We start from the raw sequence: 21,149 nt of genomic DNA, 5'->3' as shown, positions 1-21,149 counted from the left end.
TAACGCATAACTGCTTCTGTGAGATTTCTTCCATTCCACATTTGTGCGGATAAACGCTGGCTCTGCCAACACTGATTATAGAAATAATTTGGGCCCATTTTGCTATTCACTCTGTATCAGCCTCCTTAATGACGTCATTGCTAAATGATTAACCAGCGGGAGATGGCAGAAGAAGTGGGAAATGGTGATATAGAAGGAATCAGTCATTTAATGTAGTTTATTAGGGCTCTCAGACTCCTTGGCAGCAGGCTGCGTTCTGATGTGAAGCGTTTCTGTGTGTTACACTGCGTTATTCAATCACTCTCTAACCATGTTACCCTGGCACACAGGGACTAACACGCTTGTGGGATCCCTGACCTGATTGACTGAACGCTGCCCTGCAGGCAATTGCTCCGACGTATAAAAGCTTCATGCTACATGTGGACAATGCATTTCCCCTGATCTCCTAAATAAAACAAGTCTCTTTACATAGCACATATGCTGAACAAAAGGTTTCTTTAATGTGAATCTATTTGAATGGATGTTGGTTTGCCACAAAACCTTAGGAACATAAATCTGATCAAATAAGAGTTTGAGTACTTATTCTCAGACTATTTAACATCCGCGGTCATAGATTGTCCTCGGCACCGTTCACCGGGAATGGACAACAAAATAGTGATCACCGGCTCTCAAAGAGCCCTCATTTCAGAACTACGGCTAACGTATGTACATACCTACAATGGGAATTAGCTAAATTTTAGGTTTGCATTTAGTTCGTGCAAAGAAACCAGAGAAAAAAAAAAAAATTAACCTACCGATTTCCTCTCCTGTTTAAGCTCCTGCACGCAGCGGGTAAGCTCCGCCATGATATGTGATGTCATGTTCTCAGAAATGACCTCATGCTGCCCGGCATAGTCGTTCATTTCATTCAGCGTGTTCTGAAAGGCTTTGCATGACGTGTACCTGCAGAAGGAGCAGATGTTACAAGCAACAGTGTTTAATCACCCCCCAGAGTCACACCATCAATTCCCTATTGTCCGCATACCGATGGCGCAGCAGGACTGTTTTGGCTGTTAAAGTGTACAGGTATAATATCTACAACGGAGACATAAGGTCACCAATTCCTAGTAAACAAACAGGACAGTCGTAACATTTTTTTATATTTTTTTCACGGCACCCCTAGGCCAAAAATTTCTTATTGAGAAATTCAGAAAAAAATAATACATTAAGTAAATTGCGTTTGTAGGTCATCCTTAGGGTCAGTTACGTGGTGGTGGACAGGGTTGTGCTTCTGTTGGTCAACATATTTTATGATTGGCAACCTCTAGGCTGTGGTTTTGCCCATCACATTTACCATTAATAATTTGATCCTGGACCACCAATCCGTGGCACCCCTGCGTATGCCCGCGACACCCAGTTTGGGAACCACTGGAATAGGCTGATAGACAAACGTCATGACTGCCTGTAGGTGACTGACAACACAGCCGGGCAAAAACATCTTATATGGTGGCATGAGGGGCCCAACTAAAGCGACTATGTGGCCTTGTCCAAAGACACGATTGCCAGGAGGACCTTTTCACCACGTTTCCAATTGCAGTGTCCCTGCCACAGACACACAGAGACATCAGCCATTTTGTGTGCTAAACCAAATTTTAGATAATCAGTTTATTTGAAACGAGTGATATCACTGAGGCTTCAGGCACTGTAATATGTGATCTCTTTGAATCTATTCAAATCGACGCCAGTTGTGCCTCATGCCTCATTGAGATGACCAGGGTAGGAAGCATTTTCATGACGACTTGACTGGTACTAAATAAAAAATAGCTGCTACCACTGTGTGCAGGTGACCGGGAGCTAATCCCAAATATAGACAGTAAGGTGTATATTTACTAAAGTGCGGGTTTATAGAAGTGGAGATGTTGCCCATAGCAACCAATAAGATTCCAGCTATTATCTCCTAAAGGTGCTAGATAAATAATAAGTAGAATCTGATTGGGTGCTATGGGCAACATCTCCATTTCTATAAAACCGCAGTTTAGTAACTATGCCCCTACGAGAGAAACCATGGAGGTCAAACCTATTATTCAGTGCTAACCTAATATTCCACTCCTCCATTTTTTTTCCTCTCTTTCCCTATTCTTTTTGACTTTTCTTACCATATTTTTATAATGTATCTATTATATTAATTTTATTTTTTAAATATATTGTTCTATTAGTTATGTTTGTTTTATTTCATTCAGCAATGTTGTGAAGGTATGGCAAGATATTTGTCTTTCTGGGACTTCTTTTTATTTATTTTTTATTTTTTGTGTGAGTATGTTTACTCACTGACATTGTATTGTTATTTATACTCATTTTGGGTCTACATAGGCCGTTATTAGCCGTATATGTGTTATGCTGATTTTACCTCAATAAAAACAGATTTCACAAAAAAAAAAAAAAAAAAAAAACCCATAACCTCCTCATTCATTATAGACAGTTGAGGCTCCTCCCACATTTATAAGACCTTGTCTTGATGGAATTCCATATAGGTCAAAAAGCACAAACCCCAGTCACCCAAGTAACTGTGTCATCACTGGTCCAATGTACAAATCCATCCAGAGCACTCTTGCAAAGCAAGTTTGCAAAACTGTCAGTCACTCTGTGTCTGCTGTATTAGAGAAGCACCTCTCTCCTGACAGGCCAGCCTGCTGCAGAGGAGTGGGGAAAAGCCTAGCGGAACTATTTACTAAGCATGAACACTCGAGTATTTCACAGACATCATTTAGCTCAGTAACACAGAACCTCCAGCATGAATTGTAAATATTAAATACTGCCTTTATAAGCGCTTTATAAAGACATCACTTCAAACTCTGATGAATAAGGGTGAGTTCCAGTCAGAGAAACGCAGATTATCATTTACTCCAGTTCAACCACCACTAGCAGACCCCCACCAGCCCTCACTCACTTCGACTCTTCCTCCTCTTTCGAGTTCTTCTTCGTCTGATACTTTTTTGAAAGATTCCTAAAATGCAAAACAGAGACTTCTTGTCAGCAACCATCAGAATAAATAACAGTTATTACTACTCTCCACAGTAAGTACAAAGGGCCCGATCAAGAGATTTACGCTAATGCTACTGCGATCTCGCAATTGCGAAGCTTTGCTGCCGTCTTCCAAAGCTTAGCCAAGCACAGGGACTCTCTCACTGCTGCCTTCTCATATCCATCCGACCATGCACAAACATGCGTAAACATTGACGCAAATCGGGCAGCTACGCAGCTTCTAAGTAAAGTCTGACCTGTCTCAAACACGGCGTCTCTCCTGACACGCCGAGAGCTCTCATGCTGCTAATTTATGAAACGGTGTTTAAAACGGTCAGAAACGTCTGCCATTTCCTTAGCCACCCCCTTCTCCTTAACATCCTCCAAACGCTGACTACCGGTCACTCTGAGCAAGTAGCAAACGCAAACAAATCGCTGCGCATGCTTAGCGCGGCTTTCACGCATCCACAATGGCTAAAGAAAAAAATTACTCAAACTACGTAAATATCGGCATTGCGTATATCTCTGAATTAGGCCCAATATTTGCAGTATATTCACACAACACATCTATACATAGTATAAAATAAAGACCCTGGTAGGCGTCTGTCTGTGTGTTCGGGCTAATCTCGAGAACCACTGGACGGATTTTGATGCACTAGTGTATAGAGCATGTGTGGAGGAAGGATTAGGTGTATGACACAGTAATGTATGACAATAGGGAGCACAGCAGTGATATTAGTGATGTAGATGTCACTATTGTATAGAGCATGTGTGGAGGAAGGATTAGGTGTATGACACAGTAATGTATGACAATAGGGAGCACAGCAGTGATATTAGTGATGTAGATGTCACTAGTGTATAGAGCATGTGTGGAGGAAGGATTAGGTGCATGACACAGTAATGTATGATAATAGGGAGCAGAGCAGTGATGATATTAGTGATGTAGCTGTCACTAGTGTATAGAGCATGTGTGGAGGAAGGATTAGGTGTATGACACAGTAATGTATGACAATAGGGAGCAGAGCAGTGATGATATTAGTGATACAGCTGTCACTATTGTATAGAGCATGTGTGGGGGAAGGATTAGGTGTATGACACAGTAATGTATGACAATAGGGAGCAGAGCAGTGATGATAATAGTGATGTAGGTGTCACTAGTGTATAGAGCATGTGTGGAGGAAGGATTAGGTGTATGACACAGTAATGTATGACAATAGGGAGCAGAGCAGTGATGATATTAGTGATGTAGCTGTCACTAGTGTATAGAGCACGTGTGGAGGAAGGATTAGGTGCATGACACAGTAATGTATGACAATAGGGAGCAGAGCAGTGATGATATTAGTGATGTAGCTGTCACTAGTGTATAGAGCACGTGTGGAGGAAGGATTAGGTGTATGACACAGTAATGTATGACAATAGGGAGCAGAGCAGTGATGATATTAGTGATGTAGATGTCACTAGTGTATAGAGCACGTGTGGAGGAAGGATTAGGTGTATGACACAGTAATGTATGACAATAGGGAGCAGAGCAGTGATGATATTAGTGATGTAGCTGTCACTTGTGTATAGAGCATGTGTGGGGGAAGGATTAGGTGTATGACACAGTAATGTATGACAATAGGGAGCAGAGCAGTGATGATATTAGTGATGTAGATGTCACTAGTGTATAGAGCATGTGTGGAGGAAGGATTAGGTGCATGACACAGTAATGTATGATAATAGGGAGCAGAGCAGTGATGATATTAGTGATACAGCTGTCACTATTGTATAGAGCATGTGTGGGGGAAGGATTAGGTGTATGACACAGTAATGTATGACAATAGGGAGCAGAGCAGTGATGATATTAGTGATGTAGCTGTCACTAGTGTATAGAGCATGTGTGGAGGAAGGATTAGGTGCATGACACAGTAATGTATGACAATAGGGAGCAGAGCAGTGATGATATTAGTGATGTAGCTGTCACTAGTGTATAGAGCATGTGTGGAGGAAGGATTAGGTGTATGACACAGTAATGTATGACAATAGGGAGCAGAGCAGTGATGATATTAGTGATGTAGATGTCACTAGTGTATAGAGCACGTGTGGAGGAAGGATTAGGTGTATGACACAGTAATGTATGACAATAGGGAGCACAGCAGTGATGATATTAGTGATGTAGCTGTCACTAGTGTATAGAGCATGTGTGGAGGAAGGATTAGGTGCATGACACAGTAATGTATGACAATAGGGAGCAGAGCAGTGATGATATTAGTGATGTAGGTGTCACTAGTGTATAGAGCATGTGTGGAGGAAGGATTAGGTGTATGACACAGTAATGTATGACAATAGGGAGCAGAGCAGTGATGATATTAGTGATTTAGGTGTCACTAGTGTATAGAGCATGTGTGGAGGAAGGATTAGGTGTATGACACAGTAATGTATGATAATAGGGAGCAGAGCAGTGATGATATTAGTGATGTAGATGTCACTAGTGTATAGAGCATGTGTGGAGGAAGGATTAGGTGTGTGACACAGTAATGTATGACAATAGGGAGCAGAGCAGTGATGATATTAGTGATGCAGGTGTCACTAGTGTATAGAGCGTGTGTGGAGGAAGGATTAGGTGTATGACACAGTAATGTATGACAATAGGGAGCAGAGCAGTGATGATATTAGTGATGTAGCTGTCACTTGTGTATAGAGCATGTGTGGAGGAAGGATTAGGTGCATGACACAGTAATGTATGATAATAGGGAGCAGAGCAGTGATGATATTAGTGATGTAGCTGTCACTAGTGTATAGAGCATGTGTGGGGGAAGGATTAGGTGTATGACACAGTAATGTATGACACAAGGGAGGAGAGCAGTGATGATATTAGTGATGTAGCTGTCACTAGTGTATAGAGCATGTGTGGAGGAAGGATTAGGTGTATGACACAGTAATGTATGACAATAGGGAGCAGAGCAGTGATGATATTAGTGATGTAGATGTCACTTGTGTATAGAGCATGTGTGGAGGAAGGATTAGGTGTATGACACAGTAATGTATGATAATAGGGAGCAGAGCAGTGATGATATTAGTGATGTAGCTGTGACTAGTGTATAGAGCATGTGTGGAGGAAGGATTAGGTGTATGACACAGTAATGTATGACAATAGGGAGCAGAGCAGTGATGATATTAGTGATGTAGCTGTCACTAGTGTATAGAGCATGTGTGGAGGAAGGATTAGGTGTATGACACAGTAATGTATGACAATAGGGAGCAGAGCAGTGATGATATTAGTGATTTAGGTGTCACTAGTGTATAGAGCATGTGTGGAGGAAGGATTAGGTGTATGACACAGTAATGTATGACAATAGGGAGCAGAGCAGTGATGATATTAGTGATGTAGGTGTCACTAGTGTATAGAGCATATGTGGAGGAAGGATTAGGTGAATGACACAGTAATGTATGACAATAGGGAGCAGAGCAGTGATGATATTAGTGATGTAGGTGTCACTAGTGTATAGAGCATATGTGGAGGAAGGATTAGGTGAATGACACAGTAATGTATGACAATAGGGAGCAGAGTAGTGATGATAATAGCGATGTAGCTGTCACTAGTGTATAGAGCATATGTGGAGGAAGGATTAGGTGTATGACACAGTAATGTATGACACAAGGGAGGAGAGCAGTGATGATATTAGTGATGTAGCTGTCACTAGTGTATAGAGCATGTGTGGAGGAAGGATTAGGTGTATGACACAGTAATGTATGACAATAGGGAGCAGAGCAGTGATGATATTAGTGATGTAGGTGTCACTAGTGTATAGAGCATATGTGGAGGAAGGATTAGGTGAATGACACAGTAATGTATGATAATAGGGAGCAGAGCAGTGATGATATTAGTGATGTAGGTGTCACTAGTGTATAGAGCATATGTGGAGGAAGGATTAGGTGAATGACACAGTAATGTATGACACAAGGGAGGAGAGCAGTGATGATATTAGTGATGTAGCTGTCACTAGTGTATAGAGCATGTGTGGAGGAAGGATTAGGTGTATGACAGTAATGTATGACAATAGGGAGCAGAGCAGTGACGGTATTAGTGAAGCAAGTCAATGAAAAAATGGACATCTCAGCGCTTTCTTGGCTTACACTTCTTAAACCGTTAAAGATATATCACAGCGATGGACTTGATATTATACCATGTAGAGATTGAGACATATTATCCGGTTTCTCCAGAAAAAATTGATATAAGCCCTGTTTACTGATACAAAATGTCAGTTTTTCCCTTTTATTACTGTTCCTATTTAATCTACGTGAAAAAACGATTCTTTAATTTCAAACGAGTCCAATTCCCGGTAAGAGTCGGCTTTGGCAGGACAATAGATAAAGCACAGGGACTGACACTTATCGTGGCTGGAGCTGACCTGGTCGTGGAGACTGTTTCTCTCATGGACAACGTTACGTGGCCCTTTTGTGTGTCATGTCAGAACTACATCTTTTCTTCTGGAGGTCAGGAGAAAAAAAAACACTAATGTCTTCTACAAGGCAATCTTAGAAGACCACAGTTAAAAAAAAAAAAAGACTATCGACGTAAATACAAAAACTACTCCCGTGCAAAGCCGAGGCGGGTCGCTAGATGGCTTATACACACAAGGCCCAATTTTAGGGAATCCAGATCTTACTGACTTACATTTAAGATGACCTGTCCTATTTGGCATCACCCAATAATTGTAATGGGGTGGAAGGATAGTGCTGTTTACTGTATTAATCTGGTGCCTTATTCTGCTAAATCCATGTATTGTCCCAGAATCGGTACGATTTACGACCGGACCCCTGGCCGGCGGTTCAAATCCCGACAGTGGCTGCCCGAACAGGATGAAAATCCTGATCATCCCCAGGTAAGTATTCACTAACCTAACCTCCCCCCCTAACCCTAACCCTCCTTTAGGGTGCCTAACCCTAACCTACCCCCCAGTGCCTAAACCTAACCCCCCCCTTCCCCGCCGCCTAAACCTAAGTACCCCCCAGGGGGTGCCTAACTCTAACCTTCCCCCAACTACCTAAACCTAACCCCCCCCTTCCCCACCGCCTAAACCTAAGTCCCCCCCGGGGGGTGGCTAACCCTAACCCTCCCTCCCCCTAGCCTAACCCTAACCTCCCGGGGGGGTGCCTAACCCTAAGTCCCCCCCGAGAGCCCTAAACTTAACCCCCCCCTTCCCGCGGCTGTCCGTAGTAGCGCCCGGCATCACTTCGATCGGGATGCCGGGCGCTAGTCTCCCGGCATCGGTAAAATGACGCCGGTCATTTAACCCTCGCCGTGATAAAGCAGTCGGGAAGCCGGCTGTCGGGATTAGGTCCGCCGGCTTCCCGACTGCATACCGTTGTCCCATTCCCTCAACGATATTAGTTCTCACCGGTTATGTATGCCGATGACTGCCCTCACACTCCCTTAGGGGCAGTATGTGGCACAATGATCAGCCTGAAGCCCTCTCTTTGTGGATGTTGTATGGGTTTCTAACAAAAAAATAAATAACCTGTGTGTGTGCATGCGATAAAGAATATAGATTGTAGGCTCCAGTGGTGCTGAGGAGAATGGCTAAATATTCTCACGTTGAGGAATGTGTGGGCGCCACATAAAAAAGTGTTCCGAAATAAAGAACATAAGCCAGCAGCATTGTAATGACCAACGTTGGGCTTTTTTTTTTTTTTTTGAGTGCGGTCACTCTCACGAGAGCGCCAGCATTACAAGTTCCAGCATTACAAGTTCCATGCAGCCTTTTCTGTGTAGTCAACACATCTGAAGTAGGACGAGAAGTTCATGCATGTGACTGGAACGGCTGGCCAGGTACCTCTGTATTACTAAGATACCTGCCCAGCGATTAGGTAATACCATGACGCTGGGCAGCTGGGGGAGAAAATGAGGAGTTATGAGGGTAAACACATCATAGAACAGTCTGTCTGTGCCACCGGTCATTGCAAACGATGGTTGTGGTCATGTAACATGAGCTATCTAAAGACACATTATATAGAAAACAATACTAATTGCTTTTAAAATTCTCAATCTTTATAGAAATGCATAGATCTAGGTCTACTTGCACTGTACAATAAATAATGCCCTATGTGCACAAATATAACGGTATCAGCCGATATAACCATGCAACTATTGTTTTTCAAGCAAGGCAAGTATTGATAGATTACATGGGTTGGGTATGAAATCCCAGCTGTCGGGATGCCGCTGGTCAGAATCCCGACACCCATAGGTACTAAAGGCAAAACTTTTCCTAGCCCCTACCATAACCCTCCTCGGTGCCTAACCCTAACACCGCCCCCCCTTTAGTGCCTAAGCCTAACCTTCTCCTCCCCGCACCCTAAACCTAACCCCCCTACCCAGTGCCTAAACCTAACCCCCCCTAGTGCCTAAACTTAACCTCCCCCCCAGTGCTTAAACCTAACCCCCCCTAGTGCCTAAACCTAACCTCCCCCCCCTAGTGCCTACACCTAACCTCCCCCCCCTAGTGCCTAAACCTAACCTCCCCCCCCTAGTGCCTAAACCTAACCTCCCCCCCTAGTGCCTAAACATAACCTCCCCCCCAGTGCCTAAACCTAACCTTCCCCCCCAGTGCCTAAACCTAACCATCCCCCCAGTGCCTAAACCTAACCTTCCCCCCCCAGTGCCTAAACCTAACCTTCCCCCCGAGTGCCTAAACCTAACCTTCCCCCCCAGTGCCTAAACCTAACCTCCCCCCCCCAGTGCCTAAACCTAACCTCCCCCCCCAGTGCCTAAACCTAAAAACCTAACACCCCCCCCCTAGTGCCTAAACCTAACCTCCCCCCCTCCAGGTACCTAAACCCAACCCCCCCTAGTGCCTAAACCTAACCTCCCACCCCTAGCGCCTAAACCTAACCTCCCACCCCTAGCGCCTAAACCTAACCTCCCACCCTCCAGGTACCTAAACCCAACCCCCCCTAGTGCCTAAAGCTAACCTCCCACCCCTAGTGCCTAAACCTAACCTCCCACCCCTAGTGCCTAAACCTAACGTCACCCCTAGTGCCTAAACCTAACCTCCCACCCCTAGCGCCTAAACCTAACCTCCCACCCCTAGCGCCTAAACCTAACCTCCCACCCTCCAGGTACCTAAACCCAACCCCCCCTAGTGCCTAAAGCTAACCTCCCACCCCTAGTGCCTAAACCTAACCTCCCACCCCTAGTGCCTAAACCTAACCTCCCACCCCTAGTGCCTAAACCTAACCTCCCCGCACCCTAATCCTAACACTCCCTCCCCAGTGCCTAACCCTAACCTCCCCCTACTTCCGCTACCTAACCCTAACCTCCCCCTAACACCCCGATACTTACCTTCGGGATGCCGACGGACAGGATACTGGTACTGGGATCCCAACCTGTCGGGATTTTGGCGCCGGTATTCAGACAGTTGGCATGCCGCAGTATGTCGGGATGCCGATTACATCCAAGATTAGATAGATGGATTAGATCGACAGACAGAATTAATAATAATTAGAATAATAAAATCATCCTTTTTCTTTGGGGCGGGGGTTAGGGTATGTATTGGATAGTGACACTTAACCTCTTACTATGTAAACTGAACATGAGCTGTATATTTAAACTCACCTTGCACTCTTAAACATGCAAAGAATGTACGCTGTCAGTACACTATAATCGTGCCCATATGTTTCACGCTGAGAAAGTGACCCCCTACTTATACATAATATAAATGCTATTTCCTTCCACTGCGGCTCTGGACTGCAGTAATGGTCCCAGTTTTATACAGGAGTCTACGGGAAACGTATTTACCTACCCAGTTACACAGCAAAAATACATTCACAGCTCCGGGAGAGTAAATTAAATATGAGGTTAAATTATTCAAGATGATTTAAAAAGAGAAAGGGAAAAAATGTGTGCTGCCAAATGCTAACATGATTTGCAAATGATAATAATTTTCTATCGCTCTTTAATGTGACACCTGCTAAGAAAACAAAGAAAATCTTGTACTGAGCGTTGGCCATCGGGCAGAGGCGGTAACGCTGCAGGCGGAGGTTTTCTCCTATACAGCTGAATGCAGCGCTTCTACAGGGTTGTAGCGTAGGAACACGAGACTGATATGGATCAGACATAAGAGCAGGACCCTCTTACCTCTTGGGCTCTTCCTTCCTCCACTTATTCCATCATCTCCTCACTGCCAACAATGGCACCAAACCTTAGGTTTAGCCGCACATACACATATACACTAGCTGAAGTACCCGGTGTTGCCCAGATTTAAATCGTACACCAATGGGAGGTCCGACCAGGGACCCCAACCCCCTAGTATGTCTTCCGGGACCCAGTGTTACCCCTCTGTGAATTTTTTGTCCAAATCCATCCAGTGGAAGGCCCAGAACAGGCTCCCCGGGTCAAAGTTCTGCCCAGCATACACCAACGGGAGGTCCAAACGGGACCCTAACCCCCTAGTATGTCTTCCGGGACCCTGTGTTGTGTACCCCTCTGTGAAATTTTTGTCCAAATCCATCCAGTGGAAGGCCCAGAACAGGCTCCCCGTATCAAAGTTCTGCCCAGCGTACACCAACGGAAGGTCCAAACTCGACCCTAACCCCCTAGTATGTCTTCCGAGATCCAGTGTTACCCCTCTGTGAAATTTTTGTCCAAATCCATCCAGTGGAAGGCACAGAACAGGCTCCCCGGGTCAAAGTTCTGCCCAGCATACACCAACGGGAGGTCCGACCGGGACCCTAACCCCCGCTAAAACCTGGCCCGGTACCAACTGGACCACCTCGCGTCGGTTTCATCCCAATCAGTGCAGAGGTGTCCGAATGCATAACCAGACAGACAAACAAACCAATCAATGAAGATATATAAATAAAATCGGCCAAGCTAATCAGATGGCACAGATTCTCTACATGAGCCATCATTATGGTGCACGGTTCACTATAACAAGCTCCACCCCAACTGTATGTGTTAGTGCACGTTTACAGTAGGTAGGGGATGTCTGCTATAAACCGAGAACTAGTATAAGGAAGCATAACCACAGCAGGTCCTATTCTGATACAGACAAGATTACACACCTTTAATAAGAACCTTTTACGCTTGTAAAGGAACATGAGCATAAAATGTTTCCCATTTTTAATGTCACAATAGCTACTACACTGAACAGGTCCCAAATGTCACTTCTCGGCACCTTTGGCGCTACGATGTGAGAACATATGTGACATCTGCTTCATGCACTGAACGAGTTTAGGGGGAGAATTAATAAAGCTTGGAAGGAGATAAAATTGGAGATAAATAGCACCAACCAATCAGCTCCTAACTGTCACTTTACAGACTGTTTGAAAAATGACAATCAGAAGCTGATTGGTTGGTGCTATTGATCTCCAATTTTATCTCTCAACAAGCTTTATTAAATCTCCCCCATAGTGCGCTGCACCAGACATCAAACAAACCAATTTTTAATATTAGATCTCTTTGTGACCATGTTCACGCTAAACACACAGAGAGGGCCTGATTCAGAGCCGCTCGCTCTGACAGGCCGCTCGCTCTGAATCAGGGCCGGGCTTTTTATTTGGAGCGGCCTCTTGGCCGCTCGCATAGCTGTGGGTGACCACCCACAGCTATTGCGAGCAGCCAGGATGATGGTCGCGATGGTCAAGACCATCGGGCTTGCGACGAGACCCTTGTGGTAGGGTCTCACCCATCGAAAGCCCCAGGGAGCTTTTGGCTCTAACAGAGCCGGAAGCTCTCCACTAACATTACTTGTGATGTCATTGGGGTCGCCCCCAAACGGCAGGCATTCTCATGGGAACGCCTCCGTTTGGGCAGCCACCCTCCTGGCCCGCCCACCAAATGACAGCTCGCCCCCTTTGGTGTGGAGTGCCCGTCGCTAGCCGTGTCTCGCGCATGCGCACGACGGCGCGCATGCACTGTGGGCCACCATCGATCCGGTTGCGAGCGCTCGGGCAGGGAGCGGTCTTATCGGTGATCATAACCAAATCGCAAGTTCGCATATATTCACGTAAGATTAATTGGCAAATATGAAGAAATCTACAAGAAAAGGCAGCAGAACGGTGGCCAGTATATCAGCCGGCATGGATATAATGAAAAAACTGCTGCATATATTTTACTTTGGGAGCAGAGACCGATGGCCAGCAGCAGGGTGTGGGAGAGAGCTTAGAGGAAAGGACAAAAATGGTTCGGGTGAAAATAGAGTAAGCTGGGGAGCTCTTCTGTGGACACCCAAGTAGAAAAGCTTTGTGAGCGGATGTTGGGAGCATTGCTAGTTATTGGTAGGCAGTGAGTAATTATGAGTAATCACAGCAAGGACCTTTCAGTTAACCTCAACCCAGGATATTACAGGGAGACCAGGAACATTCTCCATTGTATACGAATACCAGCAAATCCAACCAGCGGTCCTTTAGGCTGCCGTTCTCCTGGTAACAGAAACCAGTGTGGGGGGGGGGTGAATAAAATTGCCCACTGGAGGGGTCGAGGGTCACATATCAGCAGAAGAGAGGTCCAGTCATATAATTACAATACTGCCTCAAACACCACCAAAACCGTTGATTAGGTGAATGTTTTTTTATTACACTTAGGAAGGTAGGAGACATTAGTGGAACATAAAACAGCACACTGACAGCGGCTGGTACGGGAGGGGCGTGATGTAATACTCAATGCACTGACAAAACACACACAGCGAGTCTATCAAATCCAGATTCAGAAGAAACTCCTTGCTAACTTTGATATGGATTCGTTTCACTATTATCCAGCGACAGAAGAAGGAGCGACCGCAATATCGATTACATTTTAAAGTGTTGTTATGCTGAAACATACCTTAGTCTAACAGTTTGCATTATTAACATGGTCTCATTAACAGCGCAGTAACTGGTTTATTATTACTGTGTCTTAATGTAAACAATTAGGGGGAGATTTTCCAAACCTACTAAAGAGTACAAGTGGAGTTGTTTCCCATAGCAACCAATTAGATTCTGGCTATCTAATACAGTCTATAATTAGATCGCTATAATCTGATTGGTTGCTATGTTTTGATATACTTCCCCCTTTGGAACAAGATAATTATAAATTATTATTACACATCTCTAAGCCTACACTTTGATACATACAGTACATCGCCATCTCTGCTGGCAGAGCCATTCACTATAGGGCCAGTTTCTTAAGGGGCAATTGAATTGGAGCATTGGCCAGCAACTTTGCTAGTTTTTCCTCGTACCCCATAGAGGTGTGCAGGAAAACTTACCATGTTCCGCCTACCGTAATGGCCAAAGCTCTGCACAACTGAACACCGCGGGATGTTCAGACCTAACCGGATCAAACCAAACTTTACGCAGTGTAATTCATTAATTGCCTCCCAAAGCCCTCCTGTTAATCTAATTTATGCATGTTAATGATGCCCGTTACTTGTGGGATGCCTTAGAGCTTCATGCCCTGGGTACAGCGGGCGTTTATTAGACCACAGTTTAGGCCTAACTCCTTGAGATGGGACTTGGAATAATACAAACTGGTACATTGGAGAAGCATAAAATGTGAGGAATCACCATGCCACAAACACAGGTGTAATGCAAACTTGATGCACAGTCAGCAGTTACAGGATTGGCCGGAGCATTCATTCGCTCCACAAAAAAATAATTTAAAAATTGGGGTGCAAAAAAAAAAAAAGGGAAAAAATTGTTAAACAATAGGCAAATAGGTTCAGGGCTATTCTGCAAGTATGCGGCAGGTGTTTTCTAGAATAGAATTATAGCGGCAGGTGCAGAATTTTTAAAAACTGACTTTAGGGACTTAAAAATATGCTAGTACCCATTTTCATGTACCCCAAATTTGATGGGACCACTTAAAAAAATGAAAAAAATAACCTAAGTGCTCTTCTGCATCACTTCTTCAATGTCGGAAAAAAAACACCTGCTGCGGCTATTTAAATCCCTGACTTTCAATTAAAGGCTAAAACGGGGGTACCCATAGTGTTCCCCCATGTTTTTACAACTTTAGGGGGGTCTTACAATTATTTTAAGGAAAAATTTGTAACTTTACGAAAATCCAACTTCGGAGTTTCACGTTTTCGTTTTTTATTTTGAATACGGGGATAAGCGGGTGCGCGCACCATACCTTTACGCAGAAAAAAAAAAACTCAGATATGAAACGTTAACTTCGCCAGGGAAGTTAACCTTTCATATTGAATACCCCCCCTAAAACTGAAAACAACACCATACTTTTAGTAGCGTATATTTTTAATTTAACCACAAATCCCCTGGGAGACCATCTGTTTTTATGTGTCTCATCTAGCTGGGCGTCATTAGGACAGTCACTAGATTGATATGAGAGCATAGAGAAACTGGCCATGTGATCAGCCGTTTAACCCTATTTGTGCCAGAATTGCCGAGGGCAGTAACGTAGCAGGAATTTATTCTACCGGGAAGAAACTTTTAGACTTGTAATGTAGATTCACAGCAACCAATTAAATAGCAGCTTTCACTGTTCAGACAGGAACATAGACCACTGTTTATATAGAATGCATCACATTTATTCTAGAACGTGGTACAATCATCATAAGAGTCATTGAACTCTATGTAATAAACCTATAAAGTCTGTGCCTTAGAGGTAACGATCTCACTCTGTGCTCATGGATACACAATTATACTAGCACCAAGGATACTGGAGGCTGAGTAGATTTAGTCCTGGGGGTTTTCTATCCCTTGAGGATGTGCTAGCCTCATCAGCCACATAAACAAGCAAACAAGCAACATAACATAACATTAATCAAAACCAAGCTACATCTCCAATCCTTGCTGCTTATTAATGGCATTGCAAGCTCCTCACTGCAATTTAACGTAAGCCCACGTACACATTTAAAGGAGAATGTTAAGAAAACTAATGTACTGTTAATAAAGAAGGCACTCTTAAACTCATTTCATCTCAATGGTCCAAACATCAAGCATAGAAAAGATCTCGGCTTTTTTTCATTAAATAAAAAAATAAATAAAAAATAAAAAAAAAGTACGCATCCCTTCCCCTCTCCTCATATAAAGAGGCTGTAAGCTCGGGATCGGATCGCCGTTTACAGAGGCGGACAGGTCCTATCCTCACGATCTTGACGCAAGAGTGTGGGGCACGGATGGGGGTTTAGAAAAAGGTCTGGATCTTTGAAATACTTCACATTTTTCAAAAAAAAAAAAAAAAGATGGATCACAAGAACGATCGACTCGACGTCTATTAATGGTTTTAATTTCTTTTACAGGAAAAGCGATCAGTAAAACAAAAAAAGTGTTGTTAGGTTACTTATTATACAGGCGAAGAAAGTTTTGTAACTGAAGCCGTACGAGGAGGAGATTACTGCTGTGCCTTACGTAAGCTTTACTACAGAAAGTGACAGAAGAATGGGTGTGTTCATTATGCAATCCGCTGGCATGCTAAGGGAGAGTACTTCACTGTAGAGAAGAGCATCACTGCAGTTTCAGATAACCAAAAGTACATCATTAAAAAAATAAAAAGATGACCAACATGAAACCCCTCTCTGTGCATCAGCTGACATGACTGTCTACTGCTCATCCAATCAGCGTCCAATTACCCTGCACCATGTTATATCTATGTGAACCAATCCAGACTGGGAGCTTGGAGAGTCAAGGGAGGTGAGGAACAGCTGAGATTCCAAGGCATGGTACCCCCTGCGGTTCTTGCACTTGGGGAGGAGTGGTCTATGAGGAAGGAAAGCGAGGGATATCCAAGACTCCAACAATACTCTAGCTTTTCATTAGGCAAGTACATACTCCCCAAAATATATTACCACCACCTCCTCCGGCACTCAATGGGGAAAATTCAATTAGTTTTTTTGGGTGCCCAAAAGTAATGGGTGCAATATGGAGCTATTCAATTGTTGTCTTGACTGGGAGCGACTACAGCAGACGCCCATGATTTCTGCTCGCATCCTCCTGAGGTGGTGAGCAAAAATGTGCAAAGAGTCAGCCATTTTGGACGCCCAAACTGTCGTTTCAGCAGCGCACAAATCGTGATAAGTAATGGGCGCCCGTGGCATTCGCGCCCTTCTCAACAGCAATTGAACAGCTCCATCAGGTGCCCATTACTTTTGGACGTGCAAAAAAACAACTGAATTCCCCCCAATGGGTGGATAGCTCCATACATTCACCAATCAGAGCGTGGTGACCCCCCGCTACTCTGACTGGTTAATGGCCAGTGCCATAGTATGGAATACACAGTGCATGGCTGCACATGGGGGCAGAGGATGCTGATTGGGTGCTTTGATGGAGTCAAAACGCAATTTCAGCGACCCGGTCAGGGTCCTCTGTCTGCCCTTCGGCCACCAAGCGTATCTATGTAGTATCTGGTCGCAATCAACACCCCATCCCCCTCCCATGAAGCAGCCCCTGGCACCATATACATTAATGTTTACAAATGAAAGGACAGAGACTTACCGAAGCTGTTTTGCATAGTTGATTTCAATCTCCGTTCTCTCCTTCACAAACTTAATGTATTTTTCCAGCACTTCGATTCCCCACTGTGTATGTTTTTCTAGGTTGTCAAACTGATCCTGTAATAACGTGAAGGGAGAGAGACGTAAGTGAGTGACTGGTTATGTACTGACGTGCAGCTTACAATGAAAACATTCCCAAACCTTCCATGTGCCAAAATATCACTGCCAAGAGCACACGTGTATTATACATAACCCCGGGGCCATAAACTGGAAATATATTTAATGGTATTGTAAAGAACATCTGGAAATGTTAAACACCACATTTAAAGCTAAATATTGTTTATGTATCAGTCCCACACATTTTACCATCTCACCAGCTCCTTGTAACGGTGGTAATGATGTAAAGTCCCATAGAATAGAAGGCTAAGGGCTTGATTCAGAGCCGCTCGCTATTTGCGGTCGTTCGTTCAACAAAAAGGGGTGGCCATTCAAATGAACCATTCGCTCTTTGCGGTCTGTTCACGCCTCTATGTCTGAACGAGCGAACAAAACTTGCGGTTGTAATTTTGAAAAAGACGCCCCCTGGCCGCTCGCACCATACGTCATGTCCGCTATTTATTAGATTAATCGAGTACATCGACCAGCGTATGAACCGCTCACTATTCTTGGGGCTGGTTTATCCTACCACAATCTTGCGAGCAGTTCTGACTATAAATCAACCAAGTGACGTGGTCAATGACGCTCCAGTATTAATTATGCACACCCTTAAAACGCCCGTTTTGACCTTTAAGCACGCCTGCGTTCGGATCTCCACTCCCCGTTTTCAAGCCCCTTCCCCTGTTACCACCCACATACGCCTCCTCCTGTCACTCATATTAGCAGGCATTCGCTATTTAGCGAACAAACGATTTTCGGCCGCACTGACTGGTTCGCGCATGCGTATAACGATCCGTACACATGCGCAGTTGGCCAAACATCGCTCGGAGCGAACAAGCGGCTGCTTATGAGCGCCTCTGAATCAGGCCCTAAGAGCTTTCTGCAGCTACAGTATTGTGAGTCCATTGTACTACACTGAAGCATACTTGCCTACACTCCCGGAAGTCGCGGGAGGCTCCCGATTTTTCGAGTAGCCCCCCCTGCACCCCCGTAAGTGTAGGCAGATCTCCCGCATCCTGCCATGGGGAGATTTAATGAGGAATTTGCGGGTTTGCAGAGAGGGGGGCGGGGATAAATTAGGCAAATCACGAACAGCTGGCTTTTCCGGGAAAGGGGTGGGGCTTAATTAAGTCTACAGCCCAGCTCCGCCCCCCGAACCGGCCATTAGCAGCAGCTCTCCTGGAGATTAATTCTACAAAGTCAGTAAGTATGCACTAAGCTGCAACGTGCATTGTGCAGTGTTACAGTCACTGCTACAGACAAGTCCAAATCAGGCTTGCCTACCCTCCCGATTTGGCCGGGAGCCTCCCGAATATCGGGTGCAGCTCCCACCTCCCCCCGGAAAGGCAGGCAAGCCTCCTGGCGGCCGCCTGCCCCTCCAGACTACTAATAGAAACCCCCGCAGAGGAAGGTGGGGCGATGATGCGTCATCGTGGCCCCCAACCCCTGCTTTTAATTTCGGCATTGGCAAGAGGGGTCGGGGCCATGATGATGCAATGGTACGGTCACGCCCCTGGTTCCGTCCCCTCTATGTAGTCATTGCCCGGCTACGTCCCCCCGCTTTATGCAGTCGTTCCCGGAAGGAGGGAGGGAGGGAGGGAGGGAGGGAGGGAGCTGAATGTCGGCTTGATGGACAATACAAAATAAATTATTGTAACGCCCAAAATTTCAGCTGGGCAAAAGAGAACAGTCAATGTTTTGTATGTTTTCAGACAACCATGGTTTTTAATAAACAGCCCCCCCCCCCTTATTTGCCACCCTGTGTTGTAATTTAGTGGGGGTGGTACCACCACATTATCATAGAACCACTGGACAGCACATTTTCTGACTACATGCTGATCCAGAGATGGACGCAATGCAGATGTTTATGTAGCTGAGCGATTATTGGTGATCTGCAAATGCGTCAAGCTCGATTACCATTGTCGCTCGCAGTGAGGAGTTAATCGGAAAACCCCGAATTAACCCCTATGAAAAGTAGAGCTATTAGGTCGGGAGGTGTGTACTTGATACAGTGCCTGATTGGACAGGATGAGCTGCAAGCATCCAATAAGATGCAACATTCACTTCCTGGTTCTGCTCCCACCAGAGGTGAAAACCATTATCCCCCTTCTCCCAGCACTGACCATTCTCATGCTCATTAAGTGGTCCAGGGACACTTATCAGTACAACTTGGGCATCCCATCAATGTACACTACTAGAGCCGGGTGGGGGATAGTCCCAATGCGAACAACCCTTTTTTTAGCATGAAATAGACACCAGCCATGTGTCCCAGCACACAGCTTATACCCCTTTTCCACTGCCTAAAAAACCTGGGTAATTGCTGTGTCTACCCAGGACTCGACTCAGTGGAAACGGCTCCAAGGAAAAAATCCCGGGTCTACTGAACCAGGATTTCTTCCCGGGTATCGAGCAGGGTTTTTAGTGGGTAAAACCCAGCAACACTGCAGTGGAAACAGCTCTTACACGGGTGTTTTGACCTAGGTGATTGTAAAAGCCGCTGATTGGTCCTTCCAGGGTGCTGGCTGCTGATGTAATCAGATCAGAGGAGACGTCTGAATAAAGGATGTCATTAAAAAATGGCCTTAAATTAAATAAATAATAACAATTAAATAAAACAAAGGATAATGAAATTAAAAAATAATTAAAATTAAAAAAATAATAATAAATAATAATACAGGATGTCATTAAAAATGTCATTAAATGTGGATGTCATTAAAAAAACCTGAATAAAGGCCATTTTTAATGACATCCACAGGATTTGCTGGGCTTACCCGGGTTCAGTGGAAACAGAGGCGACCCGTGAAAAAACCGGGATGAGAATGCAGTGGAAACGGGGTCTAAGCCGGGTACGACCCGGCAAAATGCCAAGTAGAAAATCCCGCGACAGACCCGGGATTTTGGTGGAAAAGGGGTATTAGAGGACATACAGATCATCATAAAACACAACTGGCTCTACTCCACAACAAAAAGCACAAATCTCCGAAACAAATTGTGGATACTATTATAAATCTTCAGACACTTTTTGAAGTCAAAAGATCTACAGCAGACAATAAAAAGGAAAGGAAAAATGAGAAAGGACTTAGGCCTACAAACGACACTACATTGGTTGTAAATATATATGAAATACTGAGAAGTAACTGTACAATATCAGCCTGTTATTTCCATGAGCCGCCATGATGAGGAAAGGCACATACGGTGATTATAAATCAGGTGTCAATGTTTTACGTAAGAGATGCAGTAACTACAGCTTACACTCGCTTTTATTCAACAGTCATTGAGGAGCAGACCTTCCCTGGGAATATGGTAAGGATAAGTGAGCAACTTGTAACGGATTGCACCCAACACAGATATATTGGCAAAGTCCAATGTAAATAGTTCAGTTTAGAATCTACTGCAAATTTCCACTTGAATGTGTAGATTTTAAATGTGCTTTAAATTGCGGAATGTGGCCACTAACCCCTTTCCGGAGTACCAGCTGACACGAGGTTCATCCAATCGCCTTCCTCGATACCTTGGACTGCGCAATTTCGATCTGAACCAATCCAGGCTATTAGAAGTTATCCTCTACAGTCAATGGGTTTT

At 44.6% G+C, this 21,149-nt stretch overlaps 1 protein-coding gene across 1 annotated transcript in view; it reads right to left on the bottom strand.

Moving 5' to 3' along the window:
* The window catches only part of LOC148543451 (formin-binding protein 1 homolog), a gene marked incomplete at its 3' end in the record, with an annotated part of 106,324 nt that overhangs the window by 43,732 nt on the left and 41,443 nt on the right, over positions 1–21,149 (bottom strand). The window contains exons 2-4 of the mRNA XM_088467443.1: positions 17,413–17,528; positions 2,927–2,983; positions 795–942 (exon numbers count right to left, since the gene is read on the bottom strand). Of these exons, the coding sequence (XP_088323569.1) occupies positions 795–942; positions 2,927–2,983; positions 17,413–17,528 (321 nt within the window). The remainder of the gene's footprint in view (positions 1–794; positions 943–2,926; positions 2,984–17,412; positions 17,529–21,149) is intronic.

The sequence above is a fragment of the Taudactylus pleione genome, unplaced genomic scaffold (genome assembly GCF_031769625.1).
Source record: "Taudactylus pleione unplaced genomic scaffold, aTauple2 ptg000003l, whole genome shotgun sequence".
Lineage (NCBI taxonomy): Eukaryota > Metazoa > Chordata > Amphibia > Anura > Myobatrachidae > Taudactylus > Taudactylus pleione.
The sequence above is the reverse complement of the archived record's forward strand: the minus strand, read 5'-3'. Positions and strand labels throughout refer to the sequence as shown.